The sequence below is a fragment of the Leopardus geoffroyi genome, chromosome A1, assembly GCF_018350155.1.
Source record: "Leopardus geoffroyi isolate Oge1 chromosome A1, O.geoffroyi_Oge1_pat1.0, whole genome shotgun sequence".
NCBI lineage: Eukaryota > Metazoa > Chordata > Mammalia > Carnivora > Felidae > Leopardus > Leopardus geoffroyi.
The window spans coordinates 109,405,952-109,429,649 of NC_059326.1; the positions used below are offsets into that span (position 1 = coordinate 109,405,952).

The 23,698-nt window shown below is 36.6% G+C and overlaps 1 protein-coding gene across 7 annotated transcripts in view; it reads right to left on the reverse strand.

Annotated features, from left to right (window-relative positions):
• Positions 1-5,734: 5,734 nt before the first annotated feature.
• Positions 5,735-23,698, reverse strand: part of KIF3A (kinesin family member 3A) — a 48,923-nt gene continuing 30,959 nt past the window's right edge. For 3 of the 7 annotated variants that reach the window (XM_045488475.1, XM_045488518.1, XM_045488510.1), the window contains exons 9-19: positions 23,148-23,246; positions 21,367-21,438; positions 19,263-19,271; positions 15,581-15,737; positions 15,005-15,185; positions 14,032-14,142; positions 13,309-13,434; positions 12,080-12,133; positions 11,654-11,722; positions 10,686-10,810; positions 5,735-9,022 (exon numbers count right to left, since the gene is read on the reverse strand). In XM_045488475.1, coding sequence (XP_045344431.1) covers positions 8,974-9,022; positions 10,686-10,810; positions 11,654-11,722; positions 12,080-12,133; positions 13,309-13,434; positions 14,032-14,142; positions 15,005-15,185; positions 15,581-15,737; positions 19,263-19,271; positions 21,367-21,438; positions 23,148-23,246 — 1,052 coding nt within the window. In that variant the 3' untranslated portion in view covers positions 5,735-8,973. The remainder of the gene's footprint in view (positions 9,023-10,685; positions 10,811-11,653; positions 11,723-12,079; positions 12,134-13,308; positions 13,435-14,031; positions 14,143-15,004; positions 15,186-15,580; positions 15,738-19,262; positions 19,272-21,366; positions 21,439-23,147; positions 23,247-23,698) is intronic. The other 4 variants (XM_045488502.1, XM_045488526.1, XM_045488484.1 and 1 more) reach the window with 3 other exon arrangements.

Sequence of the window (23,698 nt, forward strand, 5' to 3'; positions counted from 1 at the left end):
TAGCTATCTATCTACCCGAGAGAAGTGAAAGCTTATGTCCACACAAAAACCTCTACACCCACGTCCATAACAACATTCTTCACAATAGCAAGAAAACAGAAATAACCCAAATAACATCCGAGGAGAGAATAAAGTGTGGTATACCTATGCAACAAAATATTACTTGGCACTACAAAGAAATGAGGTACTGATACATGCTACAATATGCAAAAAGCTTGCAAACACTAGGCTGAGTCAAAGGAGCCAGACACAAAAGGCTACATAGGTTATGATTCCATTTATATAAAACGTCCAGAAGAGGCAAATCACTAGTGGGGTACCTGGGTAGCTTAGTTGGGTAAGAGGCAAATCCATAGAGGCAAAAAGCAGAAGACTGATTTCCAGGGGCTAGGGGGATGGAAGAAGATGGAGTGAGTGCTAATGGACACAGGCTTCTCTTAGGAGAGATGAAAATGTTCTCGGACAGTGATGACGACAGTTGCATAACTGTGAATACTAAAATACTAAATACTGGGGCGCCTGGGTGACTCAGTCGGTTGGGCGTCCAACTTCGGCTCAGGTCATGATCTCGCGGTCCGTGAGTTCAAGCCCCGCGTCGGGCTCTGTGCTGACAGCTCAGAGCCTGGAGCCTGCTTCAGATTCTGTGTCTCCCTCTCTCTCTCTGACCTTCCCCCATTCATGCCCTGTCTCTCTCTGTCTCAAAAATGAATACACGTTAAAAAAAAAAATTTTTTTAAATAAAAAAATAAAATAAAATACTAAATACTAAAATTCTAAAAACCACTTAAGTGTATACTTTAAAAAGATGAACTTTATAGTATATGAGTATACTTCTAGCATATGAGTATACATCTTAACACAACAGTTACTTTTTAAAACGTTAAAAGGGAAAGGGCGCTTGGGCGGCTCAGTCAGTTGAGCATCTGACTCGATTTTGTCTGAGGTCACGATCTCACGGTTTGCGAGTTCAAGCCCTACATCAGGCTCTGTGCTGACAGTGCAGAACCTGCCTGGGATTTTCTCTCCCCCTCCGTGCTCAGGCTCTCTCTTTCTCTCTCTAAATAGATAAACACCAGAATTAAAAAAAAAAAAAATTAAAAGGGAAGACAAACAAAAGCAGTGGCAAGTTGTTGAAACTTGCCTTTTGAAGACATGCAAGAAACTGCATCTAGTAGCAGTGAATGAGCACTCTCGTTTCATCCTCGCTTACACGTATGTGACAAAAATTAATACTAGTACTAAAATTATACCCAAACATGTAACATCTTTTTAACCCTTTCAAAATAAGGGAACAAATCAAAAGCTTGAAGTCTCACCCTGACCACAGCCAGTTTCACCCTGCCCACATAAAATACCAGCATGTCAAGGGCAACAAGTAACTAAGAGAGTCATGGAGCCTTCTAAGGCCACACTGAAAACTTTAGTTTCCTTTCTTCTTTGATTGAGACTCATTTGCATTCAATGGTTAATGTGAGCTGTAGTCTGCCACAGGATATGAGTTGTGGGTTTTATTTGTGTATGAGGCCAGGACGGTAAAAGGAAAGGTTGTTGGGAACAAAGACTTAGACGGGGCCATAGGAAGGACAGGCAGACTCTGGGCACGTCTGTCAGAAGCCGAGTTTCAATGGTTAAGAGGCAACTAACATTTTTATTTGCTTCCAGACGGGTGGTTCCGGGCTCTGGACAGAAACGCCCAACAATCACCCCTTGAATTTACCAGGAGGGCAAGAGAACATGAACCGAGGAGGACACAGGTAAGAAGAAGGAGTGAAGAAATGAGGATGAAGTGAAAGGTGAGATGGCTGTCATTTGAACACATTCATTTAGAAACTTTGCCACAGCCCAGGCTTGAGGGGACGTGCCTGCCTGCATGGACTGTGCAACACTGACGACAAGGTCTGAACCTCTCCTTGCCAACAACCACCTCCACCTGTTGCCTACGTATATATTATATCTCTAGCTGACATTAGTAGGTAAGAAATACCTATTGAATAAATGAACGAAAGAAAAGATGTTTCACTCCAATCTATGGTGGAAGGACTTTTATTGACACATCCTTGGACCAGCCACGGTTAGAAATGCACCAGGGGCTTCCTTGTTCCTTACTGGCTTATCCATGCCGGTGAGCCTGCCCTATCCTTCTCCCCCCTCCTCCACAGGTCATCTTGGCGGGAGGGGGGTGCTCTCTCAGGGTGCCCAAATCATCTGAGAACAGGGAATTTCAGCGCACAGCGGGCTGCATGGCTTTCTCATGGGGTAGGGCTCAATCAGTACGCAAGGTTAGCCTCTCCGTTCCCACCAGCTTCCACTGAGAGCAAGGACTTTGTCTGGTCCCAGAGCTGATTTCTTGGTTCAATTTATAAGCTCAAGTCGAGAACCAAAATCTAGTTAGCTGTCAGGCCCAGCATTTCCCGAACTGGGTTTGCCCTGAGCCCCTGGACATCTTCTCCTTAGCTCTCCACAGTGCGGCTCTTGGGATCCATCCTTCCTGTCAACTTCCTCTTAGGTGCACCTTCAGGCTCTCCACCGTCTCCTATTAGCCAGTGTTAAGCCAAATACAATCATTCCTTTACTTTCGTGCGTGCTGGCTGCAGGCCTGGGTACCTGCCAGGTGACGTGAGTAAAGAGAATCAGGGAGCTCGCAGAGAAGACAGAGGGCTTGGCTCCTCTGGCTCAGAACCAGGTCAGCCCCCAGGGCCCCGGGTGTGCGCACCATCTGCTCTCCCAGCTCCCGTCTATCTAATCCTTCACAGTCTTTCCAGAAGTTGTTCCTCTAAAACACAAATGATATGAGTGACCCACTTTAAATTCCCATGTGGCTTCATATTCCTTACAGAAAACTCCTTCACAATAGGGTCCTGACCTATCGCTTTCCTTTTCAGGCTCATCTGTCCCCATGCTTTTTGCCTTCTGTATCAAACATCCTACCGGAGCACGTGGCATCCAGACCCTTATGTTACTCCTGCTGCCCCGGATGCCTTTCCCTACTTGTTACAACATCTCAAACAGCACTGTCCCTGAGAAGATGCCTTTTCTGACCATTTGGTGCCAGGCACCATCCTGGTTGCCAGGGAAGAACACGGAGACTGGCAACTCACCAGTCACACCCCGTAACTACAGCCCTCAATGTGCCGCACGCTTGTTCTCATTTCCATGGTCACCTGTTCCTCCGGAGGGAGGCTGTGAGCGTCGCAAAGACCTTCTGAGCAGAAGAGCGTAGGCACACAGTAAATAGAGAAGACACCAGTGACGCAGTGGCACAATTCATGATGGAGTAGAAATCAAGGCCAACATAATATTTCTGTAATGACTCTGGTGCTTTTAGGTTGGGTTAGGCAATATCCTCTCACTGAGATTCGTATCAACTCCGAGAAATATTTTATTCAGTTGTAAAGTCCCAGTTAAATTCCTTTGTACCACTGGAGAAATAAAGCCTTTGATTAAAACCTAAAATTTCCCCAGCCCTCTGAAAAGGGGAGGGGGAGGGGAGCAGGTGTGGAAGAATGTGTGATCTGTCATATTCTTTAGTCAGAGCCATAAACGTGTTTGGGTAAGACAAAGTGATGTTCTGATAACGTTGATAAAAGTAACTTGAAGATTGGGTCACAGGAAGCCCAAGATAAATGCTGAGAGGAAACAGGTTCTTTTTGAAGTAGCCTCTTCATAATCATTTTCCCACACATTTGTTCAACTTCCGAAGGAGGACTGAAGACCTGATTTGCTTTGCAAATGAAACAGCCTAAGAATGAGACACTCAGCTCCTGTTGTAACAAATGTGCTCAGAGGCTCCTCCAGCTCGGTGTAGGCTTAGGCTGTGGCTTCCGAACTCTGTGAACTATTCCCTCAGGCACAGGGTAACTATGGTCCCCTAGGCTGGTCCTTGGCTCTATTTTTTGTTTTGTTTTTGTACTTGGTTTTAAAAGAGATTTCTCAAGGTCTTCAAGAGGACAGACAACGTCCTCAGCAGCATCCTGACAACACAGGCAGTAACAGGTTTCGTGAGGGAACGCATTAGTGGGTTAGTGGTATCGCTTGGTCGGAGTATCACGCTCGGAAACTCAACTGGGGAAGATGGGCAGATGCGAAGGCGGCACTATTTATTACCTTGCTTGGGCCATAGCGGGCCTTTAATCTTCTTCTCACATTCTACACAGTGAAGGAGTGGGAGCTAAGTTAGCAGCTGGGAAAAGAGAACAAGAGTGAAAGGCCCAGAGGACTCTCCTTTCCTATGTAAAAGCACATCAAGTCCTCTGAGACTGGCTGACAAATCCAAACCTCTCAGCGCCTGCCTGCCGTGAATTTTCCAAGGCAGCTCAGCACGGTGCCTGGTAATCAATAAGTGTTTGTTAAAAGAAAACACGATTAATAATAATCCAAGCAAAGTTTTGTTTTACAGATATATTAAGCTCATTAAAAGTTTTTGAAAGAGGGGCGCCTGGGTGGCGCAGTCGGTTAAGCGTCCGACTTCAGCCAGGTCACGATCTCGCGGTCCGTGAGTTCGAGCCCCGCGTCGGGCTCTGGGCTGATGGCTCGGAGCCTGGAGCCTGTTTCCGATTCTGTGTCTCCCTCTCTCTCTGCCCCTCCCCCGTTCATGCTCTGTCTCTCTCTGTCCCAAAAATAAATAAACGTTGAAAAAAAAAAAATTAAAAAAAAAAAAAAAAAAGTTTTTGAAAGAAATCATGGTATCTTACCACTAAGAAATGTCTCCTTTTACCTTTTAGTGACATACATTTTTCATACATGCTTAAGTTTCTGTTCTCAAATACCTAGTGAAAGGGTAACAAAATTTGGATAAAAATATTTTTGGTGAAAATAAATTTTATCAATTAAAAGAAACATTTTAAAACTTCTCTCCCAGGTTTCTGTTTCAGGATGATTTCTGTTTAAAGGCTCACAACATTAAAAGCTTTGGGTGTGGGGGTGCCTAGGTGGCTCAGTCGGTTAAGCACCCGAGTTTGGCTCAGGTCACGATCTCACAGTTTGTGGGTTCAAGCCCCGCACTGGGCTCTCTCTGTGCTGACAGCTCAGAGCCTGGAGCCTGCTTCAGATTCTGTGCCTCCTTCTCTCTCTGCTCTCCCCCCACCATACCCCCCAGCTCGTGCTCTCTCTCTTAAAAATAAACATTTGGGACATGTGGGTGGCTCAGTTGGTTGAGTGTCCAACTTTGGCTCAGGTCATGATCTCACAGTTTGTGGGTTTGAGCCCCACGTCAGGTTCTGTGCTGACAGCTCAGAGCCTGGACACTGCTTAGGATTCTGTGTCTCCCTCTCTCTCTGCCTCTACCCTGCTCACACTCTCTCTCTTCCAAAAATAAACAAACATTGAAAAAAAAATTTTAAATAAACACTAAAAATTTGTAAATAAATAAATACACATCAAAAAAAATAATAACAAGTTTTGGGTGTGAAGGATGCTTGGGTGGCTCAGTCAGTTAAGCTTCTGACTAGTGATTTCGGCTCAGATCATGATCTCACAATAGAGCCCCACATTGGGCTCTGATGACAGCACAGAGACTGCTTGGGATTCTCTCTCGCTCTCTCTCTCTCTCTCTCTCTCTCTCTCTGTCCCTACCCCACTCATGCAAATCTTTCTTTGTCTCCAAATAAACAAACATTACAAAAAAAATTGGGGTGTGAAATGACACAGGCCTCTCTAAACCATATAAAATTGAGATGCCAAGCATAAAGACCCACAAAGAGAGTTCAGGGGAAAAAGCAGACCACCACTATCAGTGTTAGGTAAAGATTTTTATTTCTAACTTAACCATGCTGCATGTATACATACAATATCAATATATACAACTTGAACAAATACAATTTATACATAAAATACAATGAAAGTGTGGCTTTTGAAATCAATGCAACAAACTCATTGGAAGATTTGCAATTTTGGCCAGTATACAGTATTGTAGTAATGCTACTGAAGTTATTAATGATTTAAAATTAATCAAACTACAGTATAAGTTCAAAGGCACTAGGAAGATCTAGGTTTTCTTCTAGCATTTTAAAAACAAAAAATAACTAAAAAGGAAAACAAATGTATACATTAAGAAACTGGGCAGACACTGGCATGCTTAAATGTAAACTCTACCCATTCCTTAATTCACAGCCCTGTAAGAAAGAGAGGGACCTCTCTTTATAGAAGAGTTAAGGGGAAAGATATTTTTAGAAGACTAAAAATGACAGCTACAACCCAAAAACCATAATCATAATTTTAAAAATATGTTACAGATCAAGTAGAATCACCTCCCTCCCCCAAAATAATCTTAAATTTCTTGCTGCAAAAAAAGGTCCCCTTTTCCCAGAAAGATGAGATACCTTGTCAAATGGATTCTACTTGCCAGATAAAAACACAGATGCAGACCACCCCCATATACCTTGATTAATCTTATATTTTACAAGAATCTAAACAAAAAGGGGGTGTACTATTATATTTTAATATCCTAATTATAAGTATATATAATTGAGGTTTTAAAACAGGGTTTATTAAAGAATGTATCACAAACAACATTCTACCAAGGCTCCTTTTAATAAATAAATATTACTTTTTTAAATTAAAGAGAAAATACCCTTTCAATAACCTATTTATATGAGACACTCATCTTAAAATTGTCTATTTCAAATAATAAGCAAGTATCTTCATCCATATCCTTTCATGAAATTAACACTGAAGTTAAAAATATTTCATTTTATGGACAAAGACACAGTACATGTGAAGAAACCACAGAATTGCTATGATCAGAGCTAAACGAACAGCTCTAAAGTCAGTATCCCATGTTTTCATATGGATATTCAAGCCTGGCTCAAATATCTTATTCTGGTATTTCATAAAATGAATATCTAAGGTACATCTGGTATAATCAATTTCTGATGTAAATGTTAAAAAAAAAAAAAACTGCTCACATGGCCTGTTTTGTAAATTCCTCAATGTTTTGACTTTTAACAGATTTTTGCTATTGTAGCAGAAGTGGAATAGAAAAATAAATCTAACACACTGGCTTAAATTTTCTGTTTTAAAGCTTAATGCACAAGTTGTTCCTTCCCCACAGCAAAGGGAATATAGTGAACGATACTGTAATAGCCTGTAATAGCGTCTTATGGTGAAAGATGGGAGCTACACTTGCCATGAGCACAGTGTAACTCAGCAGCGGAATCACTATTTTGCACACCTGAAACTAATGTAACACTGTGTCAACTCTACTCAAAAACAATAAAAAATGAAGTTATACCTTTCCTATTCACTGGATGGTTAAAGGCTAGAAGTGTGGATTTTTAGAAAGAAGTATGCATCTTTTTTATTCTACTGGCAAAATTAAGATTTCTCTGGAGCATTTGCTAACCATTAAATGTGCATCTACAACTGCCAAGACATTCTGCACAGACAAAGCTTTTACAAGACACAAATTCACCTCTAGTCTTCACAGTACCTGAACAATGCCCCACAGAGTGTAAAGTCAAAACTTCTAACTATCTTACACATTACAAGGAAAATGCTGCCAGGTAAATGCAATTCTTATTACCTAGAAAATATTCACCATATACAGGACATCTGGTACACCACCTTTGGAATGAACTTTAAACTTAGAGACGCATTTTTACCACCACCTCACAATCATGCCACCTACACTCACCCCCAGTCTATAGGCAGCTTGGTAACTACAAACCAGTATTTAACCAAACTTACTAAAATACTGTTCACTTAATAAATACTAATTTATGAAGTCTCAAACTTGCAACCAATGGACTTTAGGGCTGATCATGTAATTTTAAAATTCATAAAAGATACATTAAGTGGCTTAGGAGTAGCATAACTTACGAAAAAATTAAAATTTTGTAAGCAATCACCATGAGAACAATTCTAACCATTACAACTTATTTTACTATAAAAATGATTTTTTTTTTTATTTTAAAGGAATATGGTGTAACTGGGATTTGTCAATAAAAGAAATTCAGGGAAGAATGTTTTCTTTTTATAAAATATGAATAAAAGCAAAACAAATGTTTTAAAGTCTAAGAATTAAAAGATACACATATTTCTTGCTTTGATTGCATTTTGTGGAAAATGGAGACCTTTCTCAATTGGGAGATACAGAGCAATTCCTATCACAATTTAGAACTGAGATGCAGAAAAGCATCCATTAGTCACACTTCAAAGTGAATTTTAGAAAATATACATATATGGGCAAAGGTTAGTGACCAGTATTTAGCTTCTTAATTTTCTGCAACTGTGACTTTTATATCTATGTACAAACTCAATGCTTCGAGAGAACATGAAACCAGAACCAAAAAAGTGTATTTCACTTGAAGTCCAAGTGGCAGAAAAAGGTCAAGAGAGGTCCTAAAGAAACGTGTTTCCAACTTTTGCATTTTAAACATGTATACTTCTAAAGTTTGGCTGCTGAATTATAAAATTTTCCAAAGATCAATAACGTAAGTTGTCTCATACTTAAAATGCAATGAATGTTAGTATAAAAATTAGAACATTTTTAAATAGGCCAGGTGGGTGTTAAGATCAAATAATTTCTTAGATATGCAGCCCATACATTCACATATGACAGCACAACATAGAATGATGAGATCTGCTACTTTCTGTGTGCAAAACAGGACATATATATTTTTTTCTATTTTGCCTATCCAGTTACCTAATTATACAGTAGTTGAATAAATCACTAGCAGATTTATGTATACATTAAACTGCAACTCTCTCAGTATAGTAAGCTGCTCCCCCAAGTTCCCTGCACAGTATAGAGTGTAATATGACAATCTGAACAATTACCAGTTGTACAATTTTAATATGACATTAATATATATACTGACTAAGACTTATTAGGCAAAATATTAGTTCCAGTCTTACTCCATGATTTACAGCTTCCATAATCTGAAATTACACAACAGTCTTCAGTGTTTTAATTAAAGATTTTGTCTAGGCATGAGAATATCATTAATTTTTATTGTGACTTTAAGTCTGTAATGTTTACTGAAGTAAAGAGTCAATCACAGTTTCAGGCTTTGCAGAACGCTTTCTGTTTGGAGAAGAGAAAAAGAAAATATGAATGCTTTCCTAAAAGACTGAATGCAAACACTTTACATTATGTAGCAGGTATGGCCACAGGGTGGCCATAAGGTCTAGAAACAAGCCAAGGTTTGCCACGTTTGACATGGTAAGAGATCAATGCCCACCTTTTTAGGCCAGAGGAAGGTCACCTCAAGTAGGTGCAAAAGCCTGACACTTTACCCTACCAACCAGAATGTAAGGGATTGAGTCAATGAAAACTTCTAAAATAGGACTAGACAGGCCAGGGCCAAGTGGGCTGTATGTTTGCCAGGCCTGAGCCCCTGGATTATCTGTTCTGGGGCATGCTGAAGGTACAGGTTCATTCAGTGAAAAAAAGAGACACAAATCCTCTGAAGCAACACCTGCAGAAGCATGTGCAGGGACCGATGGAAATACTACATTAATGTACGGTGTTCAATGGAATTTTGCTTAGCGCACTGAACTATGCATTTCTAATTTACAGGAACATCATATTGGACCTTATCAGGTAATGTGATACATTATCAACAAACCATTTATTGTGTATGTTTACGTTCAGGGGCATCTACTGTTTTTATAATACAGAAGGCTAATTCTGGTACACAGAGAATGATAGGTTTGGCTCATCCAATGTTGGCTCAAATGAATTTTTTTTACGTTAAACCATTTATCATCACTCTTGTGTTGTAATTTTTCTTATTGACTGCAGAGGTAAGAGAAAAATATCTCTATTAAAAATGGAAAAATGAAAGATCCAGCAGGATTTGTGTTTGACTTCTTCATTCACTAATATTACATACATGGCTTCTGTTGACATGTGAAAAGTTTTTAACAAGTGGCACTTGAATGCCAAGAAATGTAAAAATTTGTACATCTTTACAATGCTACTGACCTTCAGTCACATATACCAAATTTATAGATGTTAGGTTATGTCTATGATGTTCCGTAACATAAAATATTAAAACCTTACAACTTCATCTGACTTATAGCTCAAAAGTCTACATACTCAAAGTAGGGGGGAAAATAAGCTTAATATTTCCTATCATTTCAGGAGCTCCAAGTGTTAAAATCAGTTTAAATAAGCTGAACAGTACTTACATAGGGAAGGGAGAGAAGAAACACGCCCCAGCCCTGATCTCATGTTATGATACATATAGACTACTCAACAGTCAAAACCAGCACTCAAAGGAAAGGGAAAAATGGTCAGAAAAGCTTTCTTTAACTAGCAAGGTTAAAGGTTAAATAAAGGTTCTTGGAGCAATGTTTATAACAGAAAAGCCAGCAAATATTAGACCTTGGAGTTGAACCAGGCAAATTCATTAGCATCTCACTAGAAGAATTACTGTAAGAAATTAAGGGATTAAGATAGATAAGAGATGACTTCTAATACATTTGGATAGAACAAAGTATATTAAAAATAAACTCTAGTACTCAGGAAGGCTAAAGAAGTTGGAAGCCTTAATTTAATTCTTTAGTTTTTACTTACTCAAATCATTACTACATAAGGACTCTGATATTTATTTAAATACAACTAAAATGCAGCTTTTTAATACAGCTAAAATATTTATTATGTTAACTAAATTTCCTCTAAATGTATCTACATAGGATATCTCAGTGCCTTTATCTCACAGGACTGAAAGAGAAGTCTTTACCTTCGCCCCGTCTTTGGCCTTGCTTTCCCCTTTGACGTCCGTGGCCTTTCTAACTTCATCAGGGACTGCCGGAGGCTCTCCTCAGTATAGGCAAGATACACGTGGGAAAGGTCCACTTCAAAGGGCTAAGTAAAGGGAGCAAACACAAGACACTCTTATAGGAAGGATTTAAACCAGATGTGGGGAGAAGATTAAAAATACTGAATATACTCCTAGAGAAAAACTGCAGAAGACCAAATAAATGTCTAAGGGTATCTTTTTCTTTTTTTTTTTTCTTTTTTTATTTTTTATTCTTTTTAAAAATTTTTTTTTCAACGTTTATTTATTTTTGGGATAGAGAGAGACAGAGCATGAACGGGGGAGGGGCAGAGAGAGAGGGAGACACAGAATCGGAAACAGGCTCCAGGCTCTGAGCCATCAGCCCAGAGCCCGACGCGGGGCTCGAACTCACGGACCGCGAGATCGTGACCTGGCTCAAGTCGGACGCTTAACCGACTGCGCCACCCAGGCGCCCCAAGGGTATCTTTTTCTAATGCCACTCATGTCAAACGTATTCACCACGGGCGGTAAGTAAGGAGCCCTAACACCCTATCGATATCTTCAGAGGAAAGGAAAACCATTATTGTTTTCCCTATAGCTGCTACTTCCTCTTGCTGACCTAGGTCCAGGACCAGCTCTGAGAAGGAGACAGACCCACTCTGGTCTCTAACTATCCCCCCGCCATGGCCTGGAGAGGTGAAGAGGCTCTGAAGAAGCCACCATGCCACCTGTGTGGTGCAAAGGGAAAGCCTACCTTCATGACTGAGGGGAGCAGAAACGTCCTCTACCCCCCTCCCAGGGCTTCTCTTCCCAAAAGATAGGACTATTTTTCAGCTGAGCTGATTAATTTAAATCATATTGATAACACAGATGAGTGACCCACATCCTATAAAGAAACTGCAGTTACAACAACAAAAAAGCACTCTTACATCCTTCTCTTTTTTATCAGGAGCTGGAGTCTGCTTCCTCATGTTATTTCCTGTATAGGCAACACATTTCTCAAAAAAGGAAAAAAAGGGGAGGGAGGAAAATTATCTTAATTAGCAATTAATACTGAGAATAAGGCAAATTACTATGAGGTATACTGATGTTACAATCGTAAAACGTAATTTGAATACTGGAAAAGAAAGGAATCTAGAACTCCGACAGTCCTGTGCAGCCCCAAACGACACCACTTCCCCTGAATAGTCTGTGTGTTATAACACGGTTAATGAGAAAAATATCTTATCCACTCTAGTGGACTCTCATCTGATTCATTCCCTGGATCATCTTAGTCTCCTCAGAGCCAGCACAGTCCCCAGGCCACAAGATGCACTCCGTTAAGTACTTCATGAGAGGATGAAGGTAATACTCACCAGCTGCCATTCTCCTATGTCTTCATTCCAGTGGACGTAGTTTTCAATCATTTCCTTTTAAGAGTCAAAGATGGTCTACTTTTAATATTTAATAACATTTGAAATACTGAAAACGCTCTCAAAACTAAAATTTTAACATATTAAGTAAAAAAAAGTTGCCTCAAAACATTATATACTGCATTATAACTTTCTGATAAATTTAAAAATACATACTTTGAAGGAATATACATAAATGCAATTAAACCATATAAAAATAAAAAGCAATAAAATGAAGAACATGGGATTCAGGATGATGGCGACCATGAGTTGGAAGAGGCAACGGGATGGCAGAGGGGAGAGGGAAACCGTTTGGTTAGAAATAGGTTACGTCCTGATAGCAGCTTTTGTTATGCATGACAAGGTCACTACAAAATAAATAACAAAAAAAGGCCAAAACAAACACAACTAACCAACTAAATAAAAGCAGGTCACCCAAGGACCAGTAAGGAGAATGTACCATGAAACAAAAATTTCGTCAACCTGAGGTCCAAAGGAAAAAAATATTAAGGCTTATTTTCAGAAAAAGTTCTTTGAGCTATACAGAGACTCGAAATAAATTTTTGAAAAATTAGTATGTTAAGGTACACTAAAATGTACCAGAAAAGTGGCAATTTGGGGTACAGAGAGGCTGACTTTTTAAAATTATACTAGAATTAAAAATCAACATCCACCTGGAGATGGATGGCAGTGATGAGTGCAAAACACCATAAACATACTTAATGTCACCAAACTATATTCCTAAAAATAGTCTAAAAAGGTAAATTTCACGTTATGTGTATTTTACCATATACACTACACTATGATACACACACATGCACACACACACACACGCGCGTGCGCACATACACACGATTAGTATCCATAAGCAGGGAGAAAAATTAGCAAAGGAGTTTCATTTATTCTATTTATAGGATCAAGTATATTGAATGAATAAACAGGAATGCAATTACCTAAATCTGGGTTCCTCCAAAGGGCTGAGAAATTCTTAGTTAGATACTTACATACTCAGAGAATTATGTATTGAGAAAAGATAACAGTTGAAGTGAAATGTGATGGCATTAGTTCAAGTAAATTTTACTGTCAACAACTGAAATGTAAATACGTACCATCAATTAAATTAAAAATTATATTCCCATTTCTTCACCCCAGCCAAGTGATGTAACATCTAGGTCAGAGAACTTCCCTCTTACCTGATAATCTTGAGGTATAAAGTTATCAATAATAAGCATCTGAAGTCGAAGCTCCCGGCTAAGTTGTCGAATATTCTCCAGGAGGCCTTCAATTTCCCTCTGATGCTCCTGTTGGAGATCAGCCATCTACCAGAAGAATCAATAAAAATATGAAGGGCAAACAAGATTTTAAGTACAGAACAGTTTTATCTGATTTAAGCACTGGCCTAAGAAACCTTGTAAAACTTACTCAGTTTTTTCACAAAAACAATGCACAAAATGATACTACCCCTTCACTATCTATTTCCACATTATTTTTTTTCTTTTTTAATGTTTGTTTATGTTTAAGAGAGAGAGAAAGAAAGACAGAGTAGAGTGTGAGTGCAGGAGGGGCACAGAGAGCGAAGGAGACACAGAATCTGAAGCAGGCTCCAGGCTTTGAGCTGTCAGCACAGAGGCCGACGCAGGGCTCAAGCTAGGTTACCAGCGAGATCATGACCTGAGCCAAAGTCCGATACTTATTAACCAAATGAGTCACCAGGTGTCCCTATTTTCACATTATCAAGGTTGGAAATACACAATATAGCTTAACAGCTAAAATGTGAAATTGCACACAAAGGAGAAAATGTTATTTCTTTAAAACTGTAAGCATACATTATAACCTCTTTAGGATTTTTAATCATACTCAAACAACTTTTTTTTTAATTCAGAGCTACATTTGTAGGTAATCTCTAGGAAACCAACCTCTGATTTGGCAGCCATCAGCATAGTCCACACTTTTTTTAATTTCTTAGTTTTTCCCTGTGCTTCCTCTTGCAAGCTGGTGTATTTTTCTTCAATATCCAAGCGTTCTTGCTACGACAAAAATTGATAAACTTCAGCCAGAATCATTTATTCGTTAAGTCACAAATTTCATTATTTAACAAATGATAAAAATGTTTAGCAACTATTATCTTTCAAAGCAATTCACAGATCTGCTTTAAAATTTTATTTTATTTTTTTTTTATTTTTTTTTTTTTAAATTTTTTTTTTTTCCAACGTTTTTATTTATTTTTGGGACAGAGAGAGACAGAGCATGAACGGGGCAGGGGCAGAGAGAGAGGGAGACACAGAATGGGAAGCAGGCTCCAGGCTCTGAGCCACCAGCCCAGAGCCCGACGCGGGGCTCGAACTCACGGACCGCGAGATCGTGACCTGGCTGAAGTCGGACGCTTAACCGACTGCGCCACCCAGGCGCCCCAAAATTTTATTAAGATTATAGATATAAGACAAATACCACATGATTTCACTTATATGTGTAATCTAAAAAACAAAACAAATGAACAAAGAGATAAACAAAAAGCAGAAACAGACCTATCACTACAGAGAACAACTGCTGGTTGGGTTTCAGGGGGAGAGAGGCAAAATGGATGAAGCAGGGAGTGGGAGGTACAGGCCTTCAGTTATGGAACGAGTAAGTCACAGAGATGAAAGGTGCTGCACAGGGAATATAGTCAAGAGTACCGTAACAGGGATTATATGTTAACAAATGGCAGCAACATTTGCCGAGAGTACAGATTAACATACAGAAAAACTGAATCACTATGTTGTACATCTGAAACTAGTATAACATTGTGTGTCTACTATACTTAATTAAAGATTATGGATATAGAGCTTTTCACTAGAAGAGTTAAATACCCAAGGCTAAGTGTCAACCAGAAACAAAAAGTCACATTACCTCTTTTTCCTCAAGTTCTCTGCGAAGTTGCTCTGCTCTTTTCCTCCGTTCTTCCAGCTCCATGTTAGATTCTTCAAGAAGTTTCTCTTGTTCCTCAGCTTTTGCCAACAAATCAACACCACCAACAATTACCTTCTTCTCCAGAGCAGATAATTTCTCTAGCAAAGTTTGATGTTCTTGTCTGTTGATTAAAAATGAGAATAGTTAATATCCATCGATTATCTTCTATTCTATCAATATAATTTCCCAAAATTTACCAGGTATTTGGATGCAAAATTTAAAAATAGGGATATAATTATGTAACACCTCTATCAAATTATGTCACAATGTAGTATTAATTAACTTATGATTTAATCTGTAACACACAACTTCACTGATAATTGTTCCTCCTACACAGAGATGAAATAACAAAAACAGATGTAATTTCTGGAAATACAACAAAACCTTCGATCCCAAAAAGCTATTCTGGAGACAAAAATCAAGCTTTTAATTACTATTCAATTTTCTTGCTTATACATGCTATGAAAAATACAAGATTTTTAAATCACGAATCTATCTCAATTCAGTAATACTCACTGAGCCTTAAGTAGATCTTTTTCCCGTTTCTCTAATTCAGCTCTAGCCTTGTTTCTTTCTTCTTCTTCCATGTCAAGCTTTGTTTCAAGTGCTTTTCTCTCCTCATCAATTTTTGCTTGCATTTCAACCATCTTATCTGGGGACACTTTCTTTTTACCTATATGAGTCATTTATTTGCAACAATCACTTTAGGGCCAATTTTTCAGGCTTGTATAAATTCTCTTCAATTACAAAAGATACCTTCCTCAATAATACAAAATCAAATACAATTTTGAGCAAATCAAATAATATATTTTATTTCTATTTAATATGTTCCTAGAATAACTTTTTAACTAATTGCTAAACAAACTGCTGTGTAATTATGCGATGATAACTAAAAACAAAAGTATGTGAAAGAGAAGCAAAACAGGTAAGTAGGAAAAAAAAAAAAGAGAAAGATTAACAGGAAAGCCTAATTAATAAAAAAACCAAAGATCTATGTGTCCTCAAATACGCAGTATGTTCAAAAAAGCAGTATGATTATTTACTTTTTTCTGATAACGAGGTACAAAATAAAGTGGCTTCCAAAAATACCTCCCAGAGTTTATTAAAATAAATGAATAAATAAAAGGCACATATAGTCATAAAATGCACAGATGAAAGTATCAGGCAAAATTTATAGCAAGAAGTTTCTAACATGTATCTTCAGAATTTTTGTAAAATTTATGTTTAATAAAATTACTTGAAAGTGTTTCATTTCATATTATACCTTTATTAAAGGAAGAAATTCTATACTAATTATTTAACGGTTACACTACAATTAACCAGGCATTTTACAGTTGTTGAGCTACCATGATCTATCATCGTGTCTTAAATGAGCAATTAAAATAGCTCATTATTGGGGCGCCTGGGTGGCGCAGTCGGTTAAGCGTCCGACTTCAGCCAGGTCACGATCTCGCGGTCCGGGAGTTCGAGCCCCGCGTCGGGCTCTGGGCTGATGGCTCAGAGCCTGGAGCCTGTTTCCGATTCTGTGTCTCCCTCTCTCTCTGCCCCTCCCCCGTTCATGCTCTGTCTCTCTCTGTCCCAAAAATAAATAAACGTTGAAAAAAAAAAAAAAAAAAATAGCTCATTATTATGTCAAACTCAGGAGCCTAAATCTCAATAAGCCACTTTAAATATGTCAAGTATCAAATATAAATAGAAATACTATCAAATAATAAAGCTGGAAATGCAGTTTCCAGTTGATTGTTTTGACTATAATGCCAACTAGAGTGTTTCACATATATATAATAGGTATCCAATGTAAGTTTATTGAATGAATTTCAAAATCATGGAACTAAAATGAGAAATCAAAAAGAGCAAATAAAAAACCAGGTTATCAAACTGGTTATGAAACTGAATCAAATAAATTCATTTCTGGTAATACAATTTCTTTGAAACATACTTTCCTTTAGAAAAACGATCAAACTTTTCGTAGAATTGGTGTGTGGCTCTCCTGAAAGCTTTCTGTCATTCTTAACTTCCTTCCCAAAGGACCACAGAAGAGTGTAAACCAGAAGAGTTTATAAATTGTTAATGTCTCCACCCAAAAGCTAACCCCTCCTGCTAACAAGGAAAGAGAACTGAAAGATAATGATGATGCAGATATTTATCTGAATATACATTTTCAGGAAACATGAGATGAAGAAGCATTCAGAGACTTTAAATCTTTAGGATAAAATTATATTAAAAACCCAAGGGTTTAAAATATATTACCCTCCATTTCTATAGAAATAAAAGTCCAAAGCAAACTTAAGCCACAAAACAAGTAAGTTAAATAAAAGAGTAAATGAAAGCACTGATCCAAATTCATGCTTTGGTGTGGTGTGATTCATTGCATTCCAAAAGTCAGGATGTAGACCTTAGTATGTTGGCTTCTTTGGCACAGCCACCTGTATTGAATATTCTGAATTATGCTGTTAAAAAAATGATTTTAAAAAGCAATCTAATTCCTACTCCCAGTGAACTCCTAGACAGGATTAATCAGCAGTACTATTTCTTAGAAATTTGAGGGGGAAAAGCTGAAGTTCAGGTATAAAGGAATTGCATACAGAGGGTGCCTGGCTCAGTGGGTAACACATACAACTCTTGATCTTGGGGTTGTGAGTTCAAGCCCCACATTGGGTGTAGAGATTAAAAATAAAATCTTTAAAAAAATAAAACAAGGGCATGCATTAAAAAACTGTAACTTATTTTCCATCTCAGCATTACAAATATTTAAAGAAAAAATGGCCAATATGTTAAGACAAAAAACAAAACAAAAAAACCTCTCTGTAAAGATGTGGATATTAACAGTATAGTGGAAATAATCTGATAAACATATGCACATTAATTTTTAGGCTTCAGGGTTCTAGTTGTTTGGTTAACACTTAAAAATATCTAGTTTCCAACCCCATTAAGAGGCAGTAAAAAAGATATTATATATAGAAATACAAAAGCACAACCTGTTGATGAATTACTAGCAGGCCTGAATTGCATTAGTTATTCAAAACCATTCAGGTAGGATTTTCAAACTGACGCTTTAGCAGCAAAAATCTTACTGTGCTCTTACAATATTCTCATAAAGATGACCATGCATACAGAGTTCGGTTCAGTTTCAAAAGTCTAATATTTAAGTTAAATAATATTCTAGCCAGTATTATTCAGATAAATCATTGTATTTCTCTGCAAATAATATTTCAGGCTAAATGTGAATATGTTCCAACTCTCCTAACCAGTCACTTAAAATTGTGACATCACTAAAAGTCACTCTTACGTTGATTTTTTTTTAAGAATTAAAAAAAATCTTAACTAAACCAAACAAAAAGCCTTCTTCTAATACTGCATGATAGACTTCAGCACAAAATTTCAGGTAAATACATCTTAAAAGTTGGTCATGTCATATAGTATATAATTAAGCCAAACAGGAATAATAGTATTTTTAATTGCCCTTTGCCATGCATTCCAACCAAAATTGCCAAGATGAAATTAAAGGGAAGAATTTCAGGAAGAGTTAACTGAATTAATTTCATTCTCATTACATGAGCATTGTTGGGTGTAAGTACCCAGGTGTGTGATTCCTTTTTTTATTTAAGAAAAAAAAACTTTAAGTTTGTTTTTTTTTTGATTCCTTGCTTTAAAAAAATGCTTGAATATGAAAATCATTTATATTTGCATTACTGAAATTTGGCCTAACGGGTCCTTAAAAATTTAGGAAAAAATATTCTGTCATCTGGTTCTGGTGTTATATAGACTTTTGTCTATTGTGTTGATGAGGTCTAGAGAATCCAGTGTGTGTAAATGTTGATCTAACACTTGTGAACTGTTCCTCTAAAAAGATCATTTGGAAACAAGACTGTTGCTAATATCTTCCTGAATAAAAATGGAGGTAATTTTTTTTTAATTTAGGAAAAAGTTTTAAAAAAAAAAAACTAAAAGTTGAAAACTAAAGTTGATTTTTTAAAATAAAAATTGAAACTTTTTTTTTAATTTAGGAAAAAGTGAGATTTTTTAAAAAAACTAAAGATTGAAAACTAAAGTCAAAAGATTTTTTTTAATACAAAAGACAGATACTTACCTTGTAAAAAAATAGTATTAAATTTTAAAAATGTAGTGTAATTAAATAACAAAATTCTTTATAGTTTAAATAATTATACCATGTGGAGTGCAAATCAATCACACCAACCTGCTTGATCTTTCAGTAAGAAGTAGTAAGCAAATCGTAGACAGGAAGCATATGCACAGAGATGAAGAGGAAAAAAAGAAAAACATTATTTCCTTTGTAAAACAAAGAAAAATGTATAATAGCATTTACTTACAGTATAAATACAGAAATAAATCAAATCATCAACACTGAAAGAGAGCAGCTTTACGTAAAAAGAAAGGATATTCAACACAATCAGAGATGTAATTTAAGCAAATAAGATTAAGATTACACTTCAAATCAATCTCAAAAGCTCACACAATGACTCCCACACTCCTGAAAATATAAGAGTTCAGCACCATGTGGTTACACCAACGATACACATGGAATTGGGAACCTGCTAAGATCTAGGAAGTAGTCTGTAAGGACAAAACAAAAAACGATGCCAAATTTAAAAAATTAGCTGAAATTTGCAAAATTTGCAAATTGTCTGTTTATAAAATTTCCCAATTCAATGTTCTAATATAAAGATCCAATACAGGTGTGCCTCCCTTTAAGAAAATCCAACACAAAAACCTCAATCAACTAAAGAGATGAATTGGATTATAGTAATTTGTAGTGATAACTTGATTAACAAAAGGATTTAACGAAGAAATGTTAAGGACAGCAAGTTCTCCCAATGGATGTGATTCTCCAATTTGGTTTATAAGCAAATTTTTCAGAAAAAAAAAAAAAAAAAACATATTAACTGCATAAAGTGAAGTACACCTGTATAACAAACTTGCATTCAATCTATTAGTACATTGTTAAAGGCAATTATGATTTCATAGAAGTAAATGACCAACTGATGATTCAAGCAAAGAGCACCTTAAAAAAGGCCATTCATATTTTTAAAAGGAAAGGTACATACAAGTTACACACAGCAACCACATGCTGGGAAAACCATTTTTCCAATGCACCAACACACCCACATCACAACAAAAAACGTTGTATGCTAGGTACACAAGTAGTAACTAAAACTGCATGAACTGAACAAAGTACAACTCATTTCGTATAACTACTCTTTAAAGATTAAGGTAAATTTTAAAAAAGAAAATTAAATTATAATGTTCCACTCAGATATTTTCTCAGACCTGACAGTTTATAATAACAATACCTCTATATGGTTTCTAAAGCGATTTCTTGTATTTTATAAATTATCCTATGAAATTAATTGTTTTGCTAAAATGTAAGAGTTATCAAGAGAGAAAACAATTCTCAATATTCTTGGAATTCTTCCTCTAGAAAGCTAAATGTGTAAGAACAACCAAAGGTTTTTGTTATTAGTTTTGGAAAGGTGAGTACACGGATAATGCTTTAAAAGGCAGTAAGCTGCAATCCAGTACAAGAAAACATCAATTCCCCTTTCTTCTAAAAATATAAATAAAATTAACAATACTTTTCAACTTAATGAAATTAAGGTTTAAGAAAAAGCCTTTATGACTGAAATAAGTCTAGACAGATCCTGCAGAAACAATTTCTTGTGGATCTGAAGTCTCTAATCATACCTTAGAACATTTCTTAAAATCAATCAGGTAGTTTAGAAATAGAGAAAAGTGGCCATTTGAAATACTACCCGATGTATCTTTACTTGCTTCAAACTTTACAAGTTTATTTGGGAGCTTTCCATCTTAAGCTACCCCTAAGAATAGGACACCAAAGCAGAAGATCTTTATAACCGTAAATAAAACATGTTATAATGGGCACTGGTGCATTGCCAAATATAATTTGTACTTTTAGAAATTCAGGATTTGTTACTGCATGTCCCTGATACTGACTAGGATTAGAAATTTATGATGAAACCTAAAAAGGAACCTCTTAATTATTCTTTTATACAGCTTACTAGCTCTCTTTACATTATCTCAATTGCAAAAGCATGAATCTCTCTTCCATTGTCTCAAACATAAGCTTAAGCACATGTTTTAACAATTATGGGTAATTGGAAGCAATGAAGAAGGGGAGAAATCATCACATGCTTTGTTCTACTGAGAAGTCCAACACGTATTCTTTAAATAATGACAGGGAGCAGTGCAGCATTTCTCAAATGAAGCCCACGGGTTATGGAAAAGCCAAAGCTCTGTGATGTAATTTAAGAGCTACCACTCACTAGGCAAGGACTTATCCAGAGGTTTCTCTATGACAGAACATGTGGAGTCTGAACTACTGCTGCTGCTACTGCCTGGAAGACAAAGAAATGAACCCAACGGGAACCAAAGAAAGAGGAAACGAGAAAATGAACACATACACAGAGGAAAATTCAGTTCCAGAAACAGAATTTTAAAGAACAATCAAGCTTTGTACTAAAGAACCAAAACTTATTTTCCCTTAAAACCAGTCCTGGTATATTATCCAATATTCTCTAATTACAAAGTCAGACAGGGCAATTAGAAACTGTATTCCTTTAAGCATGTACTATGGGCAAATCCCAATATCTACTTAAAACAGCAGCAATTCAGAGGTTGGAATGACATGAATAAAAAAGTAAGTCAGTTGGTGACATTTAAGTCTCTTTAAACTATTTAGTTGATAAGTTACAGGAAGTGAGTTTTAAAACTCCAAATTTAAAGTTATGCACAATTAAAACTATAGAAATGATAAATTACCCTTCATTATAGACAGCTTGCTTTGTCTCCAATTTCACTCCTTCTCCACCAAAACATCAAGCAATTGGATGTAATTATGTATGTTTAAGGTTTCATGGCAAAACTGTGAAAGGCTCACTGAAAAATTTAAAATTTGTAAACCTATCTTACAAGGTAATAAACTATCTTACTATTAAATATTTTAACATATTAAGCAATGGCATTTTTTTCTACTTAAAATTTTATTTTTAACAGATCTATTATCTGCTTTAGCTATGACAAGTCTGAAAAAAATAGGTATGAACACAAAACCATTTATGTAAATCAGGGGTGGGCAAACATATTCTGTTAACGGACAGATAATAAATGCCTTAGGCATTTGTTCTGGGCTATCCAGAATCATGTGAAAGCAGCCATACACCATATGTAAACAAATGAGCATGGCTGTTTAAATAAAATTTTATTTACAAAAACAGGTGGCAGGGCAGATTTGGCCAGTAGACTTATCATTGACCAACTCTTGCTCTAAATCATGTTCTACCTGTCTTTTTAAGTTATAGGACCTTTCATTTTAAAATTGGGGACTTCTGGGTTTATCTTCAACAAGATCATTTTAATAAGACAAGCAAAATATGCACCAGCTTGAAAACAATGATCCACACATTAATGATCCACATTAATGGAAGAGAGTTCTGAAATAAACAAACAGAGCACAAAGGCTTGAAAAGCGGGCCATTATAATGTCTCTCTCTTTCACCTGTTACTTTTATCTTTATCACAATAAACACAACCTTACTTCACCCTTGGCAACAAACGCCCCATAAAAGAGTAAGAATGAAAGTGCATTTTACAAAGTATTGAAACATAAAATCCTCATACAAAGTTATTTAAAAAATTCAGTGACTTCTAAAGCCTACCCATGCTTGAGAAAAACTCCACATTATCCTGACTTCCTAAAACAAAACAAAACAAAAAATTTAGGTTCCTAACAAAGATCAAAGTTCCCACATAAAATTAAAACCCTGAATGAAATCTTAACATGGTATAACCACTATCACAGATTTTTACATTTCTACATTGTAAAAAGACAGAAGATAAGGTATTCTGATTCAGCTGTAAATAGAAGATCAGCACTAGAGAAAAAAATAAGGCAAAGTTAACCATGTATATGGCATATTTCTTGTTTGAACTGCTACCATAACTAAAAATGGCAAAAGAAAAGGCATGCACTCAACTGCATTAGGAATGTGAAATCATATGTAGGTAGCAATCCCAGTTAATTTCTAGAACATTAAAAAGAACTTACCCCTTCTTTTTTTCCTCTTCTCTCCATCTTCTCCAACCTCACCCTCTTCATCATCCTCTTCCTCTGACCCACTGATATCAGAGCCTGATATTTCTTCCCCTGAACAGAAATTTTACAAAACAATTTATATTCTATACCAGGTAGGTCATGACCTCTATTAATTTTCTTCATTAAGTTTTTTTTGCCTGAAACAAACCATATTTTAATATTCCTAAACAGTATATCAGATACACTAACCTCAGGAATAGATATGACGTATGTAGAGGCTTTAAAGTTCCTAAAGAGAAGTTAAACTGATCTACTTAAAATTTCAAATAATTAGTTTACAAACAGTTCTAAAAACACATAAAAATTTCATGTTAAAGTTGTTATTTCGGTTTTTTGAAAAAGAGATCACTTTTGGAGACCATTTTCTCATGGGTTTTCTGTTTAAGATGTTAAATAATTCATTCAACCAGCATATTTTTTTAAGAACCATAAAATTGTCATCTAACATAGTGATTCCACTTTTAGAACTATATCATAAGAAATGTTTCAAAAGAAGGGGTTAT